This window comes from Echiichthys vipera (genome assembly GCF_963691815.1).
Source record: "Echiichthys vipera genome assembly, chromosome: 9".
Lineage (NCBI taxonomy): Eukaryota > Metazoa > Chordata > Actinopteri > Perciformes > Trachinidae > Echiichthys > Echiichthys vipera.
The window spans coordinates 16126947-16142550 of NC_139834.1; the positions used below are offsets into that span (position 1 = coordinate 16126947).

The 15604-nt window shown below is 41.0% G+C and overlaps 3 protein-coding genes across 6 annotated transcripts in view; 2 read left to right on the forward strand and 1 right to left on the reverse strand.

The window, feature by feature from the left end:
* Positions 1-450: 450 nt before the first annotated feature.
* Positions 451-3628, forward strand: LOC310951839 (putative methyltransferase YdaC; the record flags this gene model as incomplete). The annotated part of the gene is made up of 4 exons (XM_083920279.1): positions 451-506; positions 2307-2563; positions 2870-3050; positions 3432-3628. The coding sequence occupies exons 2-4, from the start codon at positions 2309-2311 to the stop codon at positions 3626-3628; spliced, it is 633 nt and encodes a 210-aa protein (XP_083776405.1). The 5' UTR covers positions 451-506; positions 2307-2308.
* Positions 3629-6965: 3337 nt separating this feature from the next.
* ube2t (ubiquitin-conjugating enzyme E2T (putative)) lies at positions 6966-10808 on the forward strand. Of its 4 annotated transcripts, none has more exons than XM_083919779.1 (8): positions 6966-7083; positions 7591-7688; positions 7801-7913; positions 8028-8097; positions 8203-8308; positions 8401-8499; positions 8961-9044; positions 9725-10808. In XM_083919779.1, the coding sequence occupies exons 3-8, from the start codon at positions 7805-7807 to the stop codon at positions 9839-9841; spliced, it is 585 nt and encodes a 194-aa protein (XP_083775905.1). In that variant the 5' UTR covers positions 6966-7083; positions 7591-7688; positions 7801-7804; the 3' UTR covers positions 9842-10808. The 4 variants fall into 4 exon arrangements, with proteins under 4 accessions (XP_083775905.1, XP_083775906.1, XP_083775907.1 ...); XM_083919780.1 differs by having other exon boundaries at positions 7804-7913; XM_083919781.1 differs by lacking the exon at positions 7591-7688.
* A 177-nt stretch (positions 10809-10985) lies between these two features.
* lgr6 (leucine-rich repeat containing G protein-coupled receptor 6) overlaps positions 10986-15604 on the reverse strand; it is a 38123-nt gene continuing 33504 nt past the window's right edge. The window contains exons 16-18 of the mRNA XM_083919776.1: positions 13235-13389; positions 12557-12637; positions 10986-12420 (exon numbers count right to left, since the gene is read on the reverse strand). Coding sequence (XP_083775902.1) covers positions 11165-12420; positions 12557-12637; positions 13235-13389 — 1492 coding nt within the window. The 3' untranslated portion in view covers positions 10986-11164. The remainder of the gene's footprint in view (positions 12421-12556; positions 12638-13234; positions 13390-15604) is intronic.

A 15604-nucleotide genomic window follows, 5' to 3' on the forward strand; every position in this document is an offset into this window, starting at 1 on the left:
CTTGAAAACAAGTATTTTAAAAGTACACTTACGTACAACATACAATAAAGTAAACTTTTCATAAGTGCACTGAAATTCCACTGTAAGTATTGCGCAATAATATTTATTTTTAGGAGGCTACATTGAAGTAGAACTTACGTACACTGTACGTAAGTTAGGCACAAAAGTATACATGTACAGGTAATAACCTTTTGTATACTTAAATATATGTTTTTAACACCCTCAAGTGACCTATGGGTCTACTACCTTTTAACTTGGGTAGCCTATGAGGGAAGATTGGTATCATAATAAAGAATTATTGTAAGGGTAAAAATTCAAATTGCAGGGAGTGAGTGACTAAAAAAACAGTAGGAGTAAGGATATGTGAATGGGACGACAGGACAGTGCAGCGCGCGTGTGCGTCCTCGGGGCTCCTCCCCTTCCTCCTCCTTCCCCCCTGACTTACAGGAAGATCGGACAGACCAGCGGCTGCGTTGGTACAAGCAGACTGCTAAACGTCAAACTAGGTAAGGTGTTTATCCATGAGAGTAGCACTAAAGACAAACCTACACAGTGGTGGCTCTCACAATGGTGACACGTGAAGTTGACGCCAATGCGACCGCCTTCAACAACACCTCATGCACCTAGACCAGGTGTCTGCAACCTTTACTATCAAAAGAGCCATTTTGCCCCCTCTTCCACCAGATAAAATTTGTCTGGAGCCGCAAAACATAATTGATGTCACAGCCTATAAAGGTTTATATATAGTTACTGTTGACAATTTATTCCTATTATTACCTGTCCTAAAAAATGTTGTGTGTTAATTTCTCACCACATATCAAGCAAACAGGTAAGCAAAGCAAATGAATATGTCCATGCAACACTATTTTCCTCCAATGTTTTTTGGGGGATTTATCCGCGGCTAGCATACCAGTGCGGGTCACCAACTCAAGATTAGCCACCTGAGGGGAAGGGCGCTGGGATGTAGATCTAGGATGTGACGCATCTTTTAGTTTCACGTAATATTGTTTAAAAAATCACCTTGAACTCTAAGATAACAGGTGTTCCCTTGTCTACTGTCATTTTTTTGGCAAAGCTACAGGGAGCCACTGAAAAGGGGCTGAAGAGCCGCATACGGCCCAAGAGCCGCAGGTTGCAGACCCCTGACCTAGACTACCCTCAGTGGTGTAGTGGAGGTGACTTTTTTTCTGTCAGTCCTATAACTTACCCACCTATCAGCCCAAAAGTAACTAGAATATATAATATTAGCCACTTCCTCCTCGGCAACCTGTCTACTTAGCCTAGTGCACCCAACTCATCAGCTACAACTACCACTACACCACTGGCTACCCTATTACCCATATCTAAGTGCAGTGACAAAATGATAATGAATATCACAGTGGAAATACCTGCAGGAACATGACGTGGCACGCCCGGTGTCACAGTAAAATCCTCCCGGAGAGAAAGCTTGGCCATGTATGCAAATGTTTAGAAAACCTGCAGGTGAATGTGTTGAAAATAAAAATGACAATAAGCTATATTGGCTAATCTATGGGACTGTGTTATTGTAGCAGAATTATTTGCAAATGTGTGTGGTGGATTGGGCAGCTGTATCTCAATCAATGTCTGCCTAATCAGATTTGTAAAAGCAGCTCTCAGGACATAAGCCTAATGTGTGTATGTAAAGTGTGTATTAATACATATTGTGTGCATATTCAGAATTGTAGATTGTTTAAAAGATATCTCTAAGTGTGTATTCCGGTTTGCAAGTGTATTGAGATTTGTAAATGTGTGGAAAAATCTGTAAACACGTACATGGATCTGTGAACGCTCAGCTGTCGCATACTAATCTTATTTTTTTAAATAGATACAGTTATGATCATTAAGTAGGCTATAATAAAAATAAGTCCTACTCAGAAATATACAAATCCATGATGAGAGGTTTATACAATTTTTTCTCACCTGATCCTGATGTATCTTAAGATTTTTTGTCTTCTGATTACCAGAAAATCCGATAGAAAATCTCTAAATGTTTTTTTGGTTTTGGATCAAAATAATGGGGTTAAAATAAAATATTAGTGTGTCAGTTTTTTTCTTTGTTTATTTTGAAAAAAATAGTCTCTTCCTACAGGTCACACAAAGGTTATTATGTTCAAAATATTGAAATAGTGCCACTTTTTGAATGCATTTTTAACCTGTATGAACCCCTCTCTAATAGTAGACCAGGGCTTAAAATAGTCAAGGTTTGTGAAATATTGGGTCACTGGCCATTTATGGTTGTAAGAGATAGTTTCTAACCACATGTTTGCTGTCATGTTTTTCTCCAGTGATGTGGGCTGAAAAAGTGGGGAAACAGCTGGGCCACCCAACACGATCAGTGGCAGGGTGGCTGGTCAATAGATTTCTCACATTGTACAACCAAATCCTTGAGGAGAGTGTTGTGCAGGTGTCTGGGATCCAACCTGAGGACACAGTGCTGGAGCTGGGTCACGGCCCCGGTCTGGGTCTGCAGTCAGCAGCCAAACTGCTCACAGAGCCCACAGGGCGCCTCATAGGCGTAGATTACTCAGCATACATGCATCAGGTGAAGTATAAATACTGACAGAGTTGCTTATCACGTGCATGTCTTGAAGTTTGTTATCGTAAGAGTGTCTTAATAGAACAAAGCACGTGGCGGCCAGTGGAACAGTGGTAAGAGCACTCTGCCCATGTAAAGAGGTTGAAGTTCCTGGAGGCAGCGGCTACAGGTTTGACTGTGACCTGCAACCCTTTGCTACATGTCTCTCTCTCTCCCTCTCTCTCTCACACCATTTCCTGTCTGTCCTATGTAATAAAAGGTATTTGAAGGGGGGATGGAATAGTGCAATATTTGTCTTATTTTTTCTTACAGACAGCAAGTGAGTTATTGAAGGACCTTGTGGCCAGTGGGAAAGTGACGCTACACCACTGTGATGTAGCAGAAATGCCTCTTGCAGACAGCACTGTGGATAGAGTATTTCATTGTAACTGCTACTACTTCTGGCCTGACCTCAGGAAGGCAGCCACAGAGATACACCGGGTAATGAAACCAGGTAGGACATGCTGTTGTCACAGTAACCGTGCATTCACACCAAAAGTGATGGAGGTGATGAAAGCATCAAGCTACCATTCAAAATCAATGTAAAATGACACAATGACACGCGATGTCGCTTCAGACGACACGATTCAAGCGATAAGAGCGAAGCGATGAAGCGTCAATGTAGAGTTGCCACTTTATTCACGTCTATCGCGTTTGGTGTGAACAAGACAGACAGTTTTTTTCAATGCACATTTATCCAAATTAAAACTTTTCTCAGATTTTCTGGTGATTTACTAAATTAGTTCTAGTTGTCACTTTCTGAGCCATGACTGTCTTTTAGTAATTCTTTTTTGCACCATTGTCATTCTTTTCTTCCTCCCCTGAATCCACCCAGGTGGTGTGATGGTGACTGCGCTGAGGCTGTCACGTGTTTCTGCTTTTGCAGCAAAGCGAGTGTTTTCTGGGGAGAACTGGCGCCCGGAGGTCTACATGACAGCTCTGAGAGACTCTGGCTTCACTGATGTCAGAATGGAAGACAGACAGCACAAACAAGTTACTTTTCAAGCTATCTATGCCACTGCCTCAAAATAAAATTGAAATCAAATTGCAAGTGAGAGATTGTCTGTACTGTATCCACTTTTGTGATCAGCAGCTAACAACTAAAATACAGAAATACAGTTCAATACACACACACACACACACACACACACACACACCATTTGTTTTTGTTTAGCAATTTAATCAATATTTCATTGTAACATCAATTTCCCATTCCAGTGAAAAGGTATATTTAGTGTTTTCCCAAGAGGGCAGCATGCATCTGCCAATACTTAATAAAAAGCACTGTCATGAGTTTTCACGAGGAGGGGATTGGGTCATCTCACTCACTCATCTTCAACCGCATTTCCGGGGTTGGGTCGCGGGTGCAGCAGCTCTAGCAGGGGACCCCAAACTTCCCTTTCCCGGGCCACATTAACCAGCTCTAACTTGATATAAGATATAATATTAATATGAGATATAATCTCTCCACCTAGTCCTGGGTCTTCCCCCAGGCCTCCTCCCAGCTGCATGTGCCTGGAACACCTCCCTAGGGTGGTGCCCAGGGAGCATCCTTACTAGATGCCCGAACCACCTCAACCGGCTCCTTTCAACGCAAAGGAGCAGCGGCTCTACTATGAGTTCCTTAGGGATGGCGGAACTTCTCACCCTATCTCTAAGGGAGACTCCAGCCACCCTCCTGAGAAAACTCATTTCGGCCGCTTGTACCCGCTTGTATCTCTCACTTTAAAAAACACCAAACACTTGGGCAACTTGTCCTTCAGAGTCTGGGAGAAGATGAAGGACAACATCAGTCATTTTAGAGATGGGATACATTTTGTGGCAGGCTAAAAATAATAGAAAATACTGCATGAAAACATTTGTGTCCCCCTATGACTTAGTTAACTAGGAAAGAAGAAGCTTCTCTATATTTACCAACTTTATTAGTTATGAAATGAAATATGTGCCAAATTAAACACTTGATGGCTGTGTCATACTTGGCAGAGAGGGTGTGAAACGGAAGTCAGGAGGACATAACTTTTCTACACAACCTGAAGTTAGGAAAACATGTCTCTGTCCGTCCGTTAAACTGTGAAGATAGAGGTTGGAGCACTGTGGTTGTGCAATGTAAAAAAAACATTTTTATGTTTTGTGAATGTTGGAGTCTTGAGACAGTGAACAAGAACGTAAAAAGTAAAGTTCAGGAAGAAAAGTATTGTTTAGAGTTGAGACTTTTTCTGTTTTTATATTTGTTTGGACACAATTAGAAACATCAACTCTATTCCATGGCAGTTCTTCAATCCCTGCATGATAAAGGACTGTATGTAATGTTCTAGTTCCAGCTTTGACCTGTGGGGGGCAGTAATACGATTCTACGGAGCCTACATGAAGAAGAAGAAGAAGAAGAAGTTGAACGCGGGCTCTGTAAACCATAGACATAAAGAGTAGACGCCTCATCGAACGTTGGGCCTATTGGCGCTGACGAGCGGTGGAGCCGCCATCTTGGCCCGGTCGCCCGCTCCACTCAGTGTAAGGACAGGACACGGTTCAGTGTATTTTAATATTCACAGTGGGATTAGCAGTAATAGAATATTCTGATATATGATATATGTGATGTATGATAGATGTTTTGCAAACACTATAAATATAAACACAACAATAGAAATCATTTATAGAGTATTAATAGGCTGTATTTCATACATGAATACATAAATCTCTCTCTCACTCACTCTCTCTCTTTCTCTCTCTCTCTCTCACACACACACACACACACACAAACACACAAACACACGCATGCACACACACACACACACACCCACAGAGAAAATTAAAATACATATAAATCAAGAGTATCAATACAATTAGGTCAGAGAGAGAGATGACATTTTGGACACATCTAAATACAAGTCAAACAGACACACTTCCATTTAAAGCACTAAAAAACAAAAACAAGAGCCGAACCCTATATGTTTATAAATATTCAGAAATGGTCCATGCTCTGCCAGTCGAATAGTCGTGGTAGTGGAGAGGAGAGGGAGCGAGTGTGTGTGGTATACAAATATATATCACATTTTGTTAAATCGATCATTTTCACACTGTTTTGTTCTTGCACAGTTACCAATTAGAGTGTAGCTCTAATTGGTAAAGAAAGTGATGTTGTAGGAGTACTTTGTATAGTATCTAAAATGACTGTGTCCTTTGTTTTTAGGCAAGGTCTAATTATGTGAATGTCTTCTTTATTACATATTTTAATTATGTAGTAATTGTATTTAATGTGCAAACAAAAACACGGGGCATAGTTCAGTAATATCCATTTTAAATTATACAAACGATTTAAGATTTTTCCTTAGTTAAATAAATGTATGATTTTTTCTTTTCAGACTGTTTCAACTTCTGTGGTACAACTGAACTAAAAAAGCCTGGACTCATCAGTTCTGCTTTACAAACATGTGACGTTCGTCCTGCTTTAAGTGGAGATGTGGAGAACCAAGTAAAAATGTATGGAACATTTTGTTCAGCTGTGAGAATATCGGGCACAGAGTGGAAATACATGTTCACGCTTGCCTCGTAAATCTCTAATTCATTCTTTATAATAAACCCCACATCATGTTGCTCCTGTTTGATGAAACAGTTTAACAGCAAAGGATATTGGTCAGATTCTGCCACTTCTCCTTTGATAGTCTTAACTTTAAAAAAAAAAGTGACATGACATGAAACATTATCTCATAATTCATCTCAATGTCATGTTCAATATTAAAAAAACAAAACTGAGAATATCTGAGGTGACCTGAGATGAACTGTCTCTGAAGTGTCTTCCTCTCGTGAAACCACAGCACATCCTCCGCTGACCTACTGCTGGAAATGTGCAATCCATTTACACTAGACCACATGTACGACAACCCCTCTCCTCCCTGCTTCTCCTTTCATATCTACACGGGCATGCACACACACATCTGGCCGGGGGGTGAATTAACTAACATTCCCACAGAGGCTAATCTCCACGCCTCTACTGTGACAAGATAATAATAATAAAATAAGGGACAGCAGCTCCTCTGGCAGCTAAATATGTATCTACCTGCCACAGCCTGAGGGACTCACTATAACATTCAAAAATGCATGGATTTATGTATAATTGTTTAAAATTGTACTGTACCGTACTGATTATGAATTGTAATATTGTAATATTAGATTAGAGCAGGAATACGCTGCACAGTGCTCTGGCATCTTGTTCCTTCTGCTGCTCAACTCAGAGGCTCAACGAGTCACTCATAGAACTGATCTGGGAGAATGACCGGTCCAAGATGGCGGCCGCATTTCTCGCGGCCCAACGTTCGATGCGGCATCTACTCTTTATATGTCTATGCTGTAAACGACGTAGGAAGGGGGATATCCAAAACAGAGCTCGCCCGTCCTCACCTTCTGCTCTCGGACAGTTGTTGGGAAGTCAAGTGGGAAAGGGACGTTTAACCGGAACAGCGGTCGTGAAGTGGACGACAAAGCGGGAGGAAGTAAGTGATTGTGAATTAATATCAAGTAAAAAACATCTTATATCGCCTACTGTGTGGTTATTGGACTCGCTAAGACACTAAAATGTTCCCATATTTACACAATTTAGCGCTAGCAAGTTAAATGTTACGCGTGGGACAAGTTAGGACACATTGCCAATGCTAACATGAAGCGTTAGACTAAGTTTATATATATATATATATATATATATATATATATATATATATATATATATATATATACACAGACTATGCATAGACAGACTGCAGGTTACAGGTTAGGCTTTTAGCGAGTGAAGGAGCTTATGTAATAGTCTGCTATCAGCTCACTCATGTATTCTTTTTCTATTACTAACCGTTAAAAGTATAAACATATCCAGCTCCATTAGCGTATTCCCCAAATCATTGTTAGCAACGGTGACTGACATGGTAAAGATGGTGACAACTCACCCACGTGTGCAGTTTGACTGTCATCAAACACAGTAATGTCCCTCCCTGCTTTCCTCACAGGTATATGGATAAAAGTCAGTGTCTGTCCTGCAGTGGTTTTCCGTTTGAAAACTAGAACCTATCAAAATACTGTGCACCTGGTCCCCCCCAACTATAAAGTGGGTGGATATTTTCTGTCTGGTCAAAATGAATCCATAAATACACAAGAGGGCAATTTGTTTTTTTTGCATTAATCAACACTTCTTCCTGTTCACTCTTTTCTTTCCTTAGTAGAATGCAGCGGGCTTCCCGTTTGAAGCGTGAACTTCAGATGCTGAGCAACGAGCCACCTCCAGGGATAACATGCTGGCAGACCGAGGACCAGATAGACGACCTCAGGGCACGTAAGTATTCTCAGCATACGCCTGTTGTTCTCAGCAATATACCACATAAATGAAAAGCTATATATTTGTTACATCTACCTGATCATGTATTTTTTTTTTCCCTCTGATTTACAGAGATAGTGGGTGGAACAGCGACTCCATATGAAGGTGGGCTCTTCTCCTTAGAGATTAAAGTCCCTGAGAGGTATGTTTTATCAAAGCTTTAACATTGATATGTTGTCTCTCCATTTCAACATTATAAACACTTACTGCAGTTTAGTAGGACTGACCTGCTGTTTTCCTCTCGTAGATACCCATTTGAGCCTCCAAAAATGCGATTCTTAACCCCCATCTACCACCCAAATATTGACAATTCAGGACGCATCTGCCATGATGCCCTCAAACTTCCACCAAAGGTTAGAACAGGTTAACAATAAAATATACTTTTTTTTTCTGATTTAAGACCATTGTCTGGTTTTCTTTCATTTATATTATTATTATTACTCAGGGGGCCTGGAAGCCATCCCTAAACATCTCCACCGTCCTCACCTCCATTCAGCTGCTCATGGCAGAGCCCAATCCAGATGACCCCCTAATGGCTGATATAGTGAGTCGCACACAATCTTGCATTTATAGATATCATAATATCTGTTAGAGTAGTATAACTTTGACACACAATCCCACTCTGGTAGTTTTTTAAAAATATTATTTATAGGACTATTCTAATACAAATATGGACATCCCTGCGACCCCGTTAGGGACAGGCGTTTGAAGATGATGACCTTTTTTGGAGATTAGGCCGAGAACTTGATAACACTGTTTAAAATTTGCACCTGGAATGAATACTCTTTCCAGTATGCGTTTGTATTACAAACCAGAGGTTTTTCTAAATGCCCGGAATAACTTATTTAGATATCAGTCTGAAACATCTGTACCTCTTGTCACAAATATACAGCCTCTTACGGTCTTAAAATTCTTGTAGAGAGCATTTGAATTGTGATACTGTAATCAGTTGTGTATCTCTGACGTATACACATGTAAAGAGAAGTTAACATCTTTTGAATGTAGTCGTCAGAGTTCAAATACAACAAACAGCTGTTCACAGAGAAGGCCAGGAAGTGGACACAAGAACATGCTGTTCAGAAGAACACGGTAAGTGTTTGGTGTATGGGTGAAGCGATAATAATGTAACTTCTGTTCATGATTTAAACTGTTCCCCTCTTTAACTTTTTTTAATGTCATTATGTACTGACCTCCAGCAGGCTCCATTTTTTTTAGTGGGTGACATGATTATTTTGTAGGGCTAAAATTCAATTACAATTGACAATTATTTTCATTATTGATTCTACCGATAATTTTCTGGATTATTCGTTCTGTAAAATGTCCAGTTCAGTTTCTCAAAGTCCAAGGTATTTCTTTAAATGTATTGTTTTTTAGACCAAAACCACACAATTCATTTTAATACGATTATAAAGCAGGAAATCCATATTTGAGATTTTGAAAACAGCATTTTCTGCCATTTTTGCATGAAAAATTACTTAACGATATCAGCTGTGTTGACTAATCGTTGTCGGTCTAGTCACCTGCTCCATAGAACTGTCATTTTATTGGCTCTTTGTAGTATTGTATTTTACCCACAAGGTGGTGCTATGGTCCCTCGATAGAATGTTGTCTACCAGTTTAATATTGAATTGCAACAAACTCATGCCGATTGTTCGATTTTATATTCAAATGTGTCCTCCACATTCTCTCAATTCTCATTTTTGAGATGGTGAGGAAGATATTGGCAGTGCTGTCATTGTCTAAAATGGTTTGTATTTGTCTTTGTTCAGGGAGTCATGGAGGGCAACAAAGAAAATACTCAGGATCAGAAAACTTCATCCCGCAAAAGAGAGGCTTTCGGTGCACAGCAGGAGGAAGAGGAATCAGCAAAGAAAACCTGTGTGTAGTTCCATCTCACTTGTTAGAGCCACATACTTGTCTTCTCCAGAGCCACAGTGCTTTATACCCCTGGTTACTTGTAAAGTATGATTTAAATATTTAGCGCTAATACCTACTTCCTTTTACTATGTATGCATTCCTCTTTTTATTCCAGAAACACCCACATATGTATAATTTTGGTGTTTTGTGATGATATTAAAGTTTATTAAACTACTTTAATGTATTACAAAAGTACAGTATGTACATATGTCTTGGCTTCTTGTGTAGTGTGGTAGTAGCATGAGCAGAGCGGTTGATGGTTTATACAATATGCAGATAATAATTTTATTCAAACTTATGCTTACCAATTGTATACAAAGTATGTACATCCTAAATAGCAAGTGTTTTTTTTTTTACAAACTAAGGATTTATTTCTTAATATATAAAATTATATATTTGTTTATCATAAAAGGGAGACAAACATCATAAGGCTGTAGTGAGTCAATACCATGCTAGTTCAGAGGTAGTTACATTGTATATACATATTGCTAGCCTACTCTGTCTGTAGAAAGATAGCTACATCCCATTCAGTTTGTAAAACTGCTTGCCTCCTGTTGGGCAAATTTGCATATTTGAGACATAATCATGTAAACCGTATGAAACTGGGTTCTGATTCCTGTTACATTTTGTTGCTACATAAAGAATAACATTCTCTATTACAGTATTACACAGTTGCAAAGAAATATCTGACAATCGCATTTCTGTGAATGAAAAATGTTAGCTTACTCTGGTAAAAAAATATCCTGGTGTGTCTGATAATGACTCCCTTTCTTTGAAACAGACCTTAGCAATGGGATAGAACTTATATTTAAAAAACGAACAAATAAGGTAACTCCACTTAAAATATAACAATTAAACATCTGTAACCTCTAAGCTGCATGTCTCATGATCTCATTTCAGTATAAACATTTACACAATTCTACTGGTTCTATCGTAATTCCCCCTGGCTAAACCATTGATTTGTCTGATGCGTAAATTGTAACAGCTTTTATTTGAGCTTTCTTTTTTGTCATGCCAGACCATGACTGATGCAGTCCACTGGGTATTGTCTGAAATTGTCCTTTATTTTAACAGACTTGTTTTGTTGTTTCCTTTTAATAGTCTTTACTGTAAAGGGAGCTTTTAGTTGCACTCTTCATTTTCAGAAGCACTTTGTTGTGCTCTCATGGACTTCTCTAGAGTACTCTATAGACCCTGTGTGGACTCATTTCGATAACCTAGAGCTGGTCTCGCTGCTGCTGTTTGATGATAGTCCATAGTGTCCCAGCTATTCAGACAGCTAACGTCGAGGCTCATGGATGAGACGTGAGAGGGGGAGTCATGGTAGAGTGATACAGAGGGCAAGTGTTATGAATCACATCTTGATCCAAACTCTTCAGACATTCATTGTTGTTCAGGCTCCCTCCTTCTGTCACCCTGTCTCTATCCCTGGCTGTGGGAGTGGGTATCTGGCAAGGGATGAGAGGAACAGAGGAAGTAGAGGAGCAGTGGGAAAACCTGATAGGATCCAGTCGCGGTTGGAAAGAAGACCCCCCACTGTAAAGGGCGTCAGCCTCATCAAGTGACACCTGTGTTGATGAATCGGAGCAGGAGCTCTTCTCTGTCTCCACAGAAACCAGTGAGTCCAGGGTACGGTCCCGGCGTAGCTGTGGACGCGCTTTGGGGTGAGGCCAGAAGAAGAACTGGGAGTGGTCTCGTGTGAAGAGGAGGAAGAGGAGGGGGTTAAGGCAGGCAGGCAGGGGCTGGAGAAGCAGAAGAACTGATTTTAGCACCTCCTCACCCAGAGAGAGGAGACCCAGGAGGGAGCAGAGGGATAAAAAAGCTACTGGTACATAGAGGAGGCCATTGGTGAATATGAGCCAGGCAACATGTTTGATCATAGCGCAGTCCCAAAGGCCCTCACACTCTCCCCTGAGTAACTCCCAGTATAGGCGGATGTATGAGCCTGTGACTATGAGCAAACACAGGGTGTTCATCAAAATGAGCGCCAAGGGAAAGCCTAGGGAGAATGGTAGTCGGGAGGCTGGGGGTGGCAGGGGCGAGGGAAGGCAGAAAGGAGAGGACCCGTACTCCCCAACTCCTATCAATGGGAGAGAAGCAAGCGTGAGGGAGAGAGTGAGGCAGAAAAGTGCACATGTGCGCACACTACCAAGGGATGTGGACTTCCCATATGCACGGGCACACGTCACACTCACGCCACAATGCACAGCGGCCAGAGTCAGCAGCAACACACTTGCTTCAGAAGCAAACACCCAGACCCATCCCGTCGCTTGACAACCAGGACCCCCTTCCCAGCGGGCACCATGGTGACCAAACTCTCCCAGGGTCAGCGCGTCCACAAGAACGAGGGTGCATGTACACACACCCGTTAGCAGGTTGGAAGCACCCATGCAGGCTACTGTAAAGCGGAGCGGTGACAGGTAGCCGGGTGAGCCGAAGAGGGAGAGGAGCAGGAGGGAGTTCCCCAGAAGAGACACTAAGGAGATGGACCACAAGCCCACACGAACCAGCCAGCTGCCCAAAAGAGAGTCACAGGGACGGAAAGGACCTGCAAACAAACAAATCATTAGCTGTAGACAATTCATGCCTCAGTTTCTTTACAGGGTAGCTTTGATGTGACAATCTGTAGCCAGTTTATCAAACAGTAGCTTGAACATCATCACTGAAGGTGTAATTTCATTTACCTGGAGTGGGTGTGCATTGGACACTAGTCTGTAGTTTGGATTCCTCTATTTCCAGTTGGAACTCCTCCAGGTCAGGGTCATCTGGAATGTCAGGGTTAGCGTGTGTATGGCTTTATTACAGACTGTTTGGGATTTATACATGTACACAGTATATGCATGTTAGATAGTGTGTGGCACAAGAAAGGAGGTGATCTGACATTCTTTTGCAATGAAATAAAAAAAATGCATTTGTAGAGGATAATTTGATCATCATGACTGTTTTTCTAACAATTCAAGGTAAATACATTATAATCTGATATGTCATGGTTTAATCATCCTTTGTTATTGTATATTTTGGTACACCTGGTAATTGTTTATTTTCAGCTTTAATGGTGTTGATTTAATGGTTTTAATTTCAACTTAATTTGAATTTATTGGTGTTTATATTTTATGGCTGCCACAGGAATGTGTGGAGGGTCAACAGTCAAGTCTAAGTTTGCGTCAGCTGCCAGGTAGCTGTGGTTTCAGTGAGGGTCTGACATGTTTCAAGTGGGCTTGTGTCAATAATTCAGCTATGACCACAGACATATGGGGCTCAGATTTCCGTCTGTTACTTTACCCCTTGTCCTGGATGCCTACCATGTGTGTTGTGTACTGCATATATGCTTGCACAGATACCGTAATGGCATGCTTTCTTACAATGTGTGTCAGCATGGATAGGGTACATGGCTACAGTCCTCTTGTGAAGGTCCTCATCAGTGTTGCTCTGCTCTGTGTCCCACTGGCCGGCTGGCTTGTAGCTTTCGCAGGAACCATACACACAGCATTGGTAGGCATAAGGCATCTCTATTACCCTGTACCAAACAGATGGAACAGTATTGATAATACACCAGGGGGAAAAAAACGTCACAGCAAATGATCTAAAAAGTGCAGAAAGAAATGGTAACAAAACCTTAAGACTTTCCATTTTAATGTGAGCATTACCAGCATAGGCTTTACATACAGTATTGGATGTTATTATTATATCAGCATTTCAAAGCAACATATGTAGGAGGTATCATAGACTATAGGGAACACGTAGCTGAAACTGTCAGCTGTCTGGATCAGCGGACTTTGTTGTGGATGCTTGTATGCAAACAGTTACTTTACATGTGCAGTGCTTTTGTAATGGCTTTCTGTTTTGTACGATGTTTTACAGTAATGCTGACATTGTCACATGATCACCTGCCATCCCCTATGTCTTTGAAACTCACTCTCCATTTTCACTGCACCTTTCCAGGTCTTCAAGGATCTTTGTAACAAGAATGAACTTGCTACTGACAAATGCTTCCTCATCGTTGAAGTTCAGTTCAGGAATCGCTTGCAGGGATACAGTGTAATTAGTTTATTGTCGGCCTTGGCTGCTTCAGGTAAACTGAAGATATTAATAGAAAATTGTGAGGGAGGATAATTGAAGGGATGGGAAGTGAGGCATTGTTTGTTACCGCCACAGGTTACACACCTGGGTTAGTTATCATCTAATAGGGGACATATTTTGTTCAATTTCAGGTTCCTACTTGTATTTGGGGTTTCTACAAGAACATGTTTACATGTTTTAATGTCCAAAAAACACATTTTCTCATACTGTCTAAATATATGTTTATTAATCCTCTGTCTGAAACGCTCACTCTTAGCGACTGTCTCTTTGAGCCCCCCTACCGAAAAAGACCAGTCTGCTCTGTTTGGTCAGCGTTTCTTGGTCTTCCACACTTGCGCTCTCAGTGTCTCTGCATCATTGCAGCTGGGAAATCACTGTAGCAGCACTTTTTGCATTTATACTGTATATATTATAGTTGTCGCATCACAACCGTACTGAATTCACAACGGCTCATTTAAAGGCACAGTTTCTGAATACGGTCTGTGTGTATTTCTCTGTGGATTCAGCATTTTGGTACTTTCACAGTTATTATTTAGTTTTAGCACCTCAACCTGCTTTTTAAATTTAAAAAAATACATGGAAATCACATTTTTTACAATATGGGACCTTTAAGTGTATTTTGAAACATTAAAGCTGAAGTTGGTAAATTTCTCTTTAAAAAAGTGTTTTTCTTTTAATGTTTGCTGAAACTGTCACCAAATCCCAACAGCACAATGCACCTGATCTACCAACCGACCATCAACCACACAGAGCCGAGGGGTTTCTGACGCAGTGTCAATAGCTGCCTAGTTTCACAGTTTGATCTGAGTTCAGAGCAGTCACTGACGCGTCAAGAGTGACTGTTTTTCTCCAGGCACGGTGGAAATTAGCAAATGCCAGAAGGAGCACACAGGAAGTTCTCTGGAAGCAGACTGGAACAGAAGGTTGAGGTAGACATACATTACTTTTTTACAGATCGCCTGTCTCTTTGTGCTGTCATGATATGGTGACAGTTTCAGCAAATATGAAAAAAAACATATTTTTTGTAGTTACCGACTTCTCGATCGCCGTCTCAATGTCCAGATTCAAAACAATAACTGGTTTATCAGAGCATAGTCATTGTACCGCAATGGCAGCCTATGAAAAGTTTCATGGTTGTAAGCTTTCATTTTTGTTTCGCAGCTGGGAAAGATACAAATACAGAACATTCTGTCTCTCTTCACTTCACGTTGCAGACTAGTCGTCTTTACCCGTGCCTGCACTCAGTGTGCGTCTTCTGCCCCCTACACCCTGACCCCTGAGATCTGCGTAATGTTTCGTTGCTGCAGGGAAAGCTGTGTGGGACATTTCACCAAACTGCCACAAACCACGTTTATGTGTTTTGCTGGAATAAATCATCAATGAGCTCCCTCCCTTTAGATTGTATTTGGTATTTGACTTGAATGGAGTTTCTTTCACATACTACGTTGTTGGTGCTTCGGTTAATGTGTAGGGGCGCTTATCATGCTACTGCAGAAGTTTCATGATTTTTTGGAGCAGTATTGTGGTTAAAAAAGATTATTCCATCCAACTCGCCGCCCTGAGCTTATCTGTGTTAGCCACGGCAGGCTGTTAGCGTCTCTGGAAAATCTAAGTTAATAGTTCATCGACGAAAAAAATTGTCTCAATGGCCT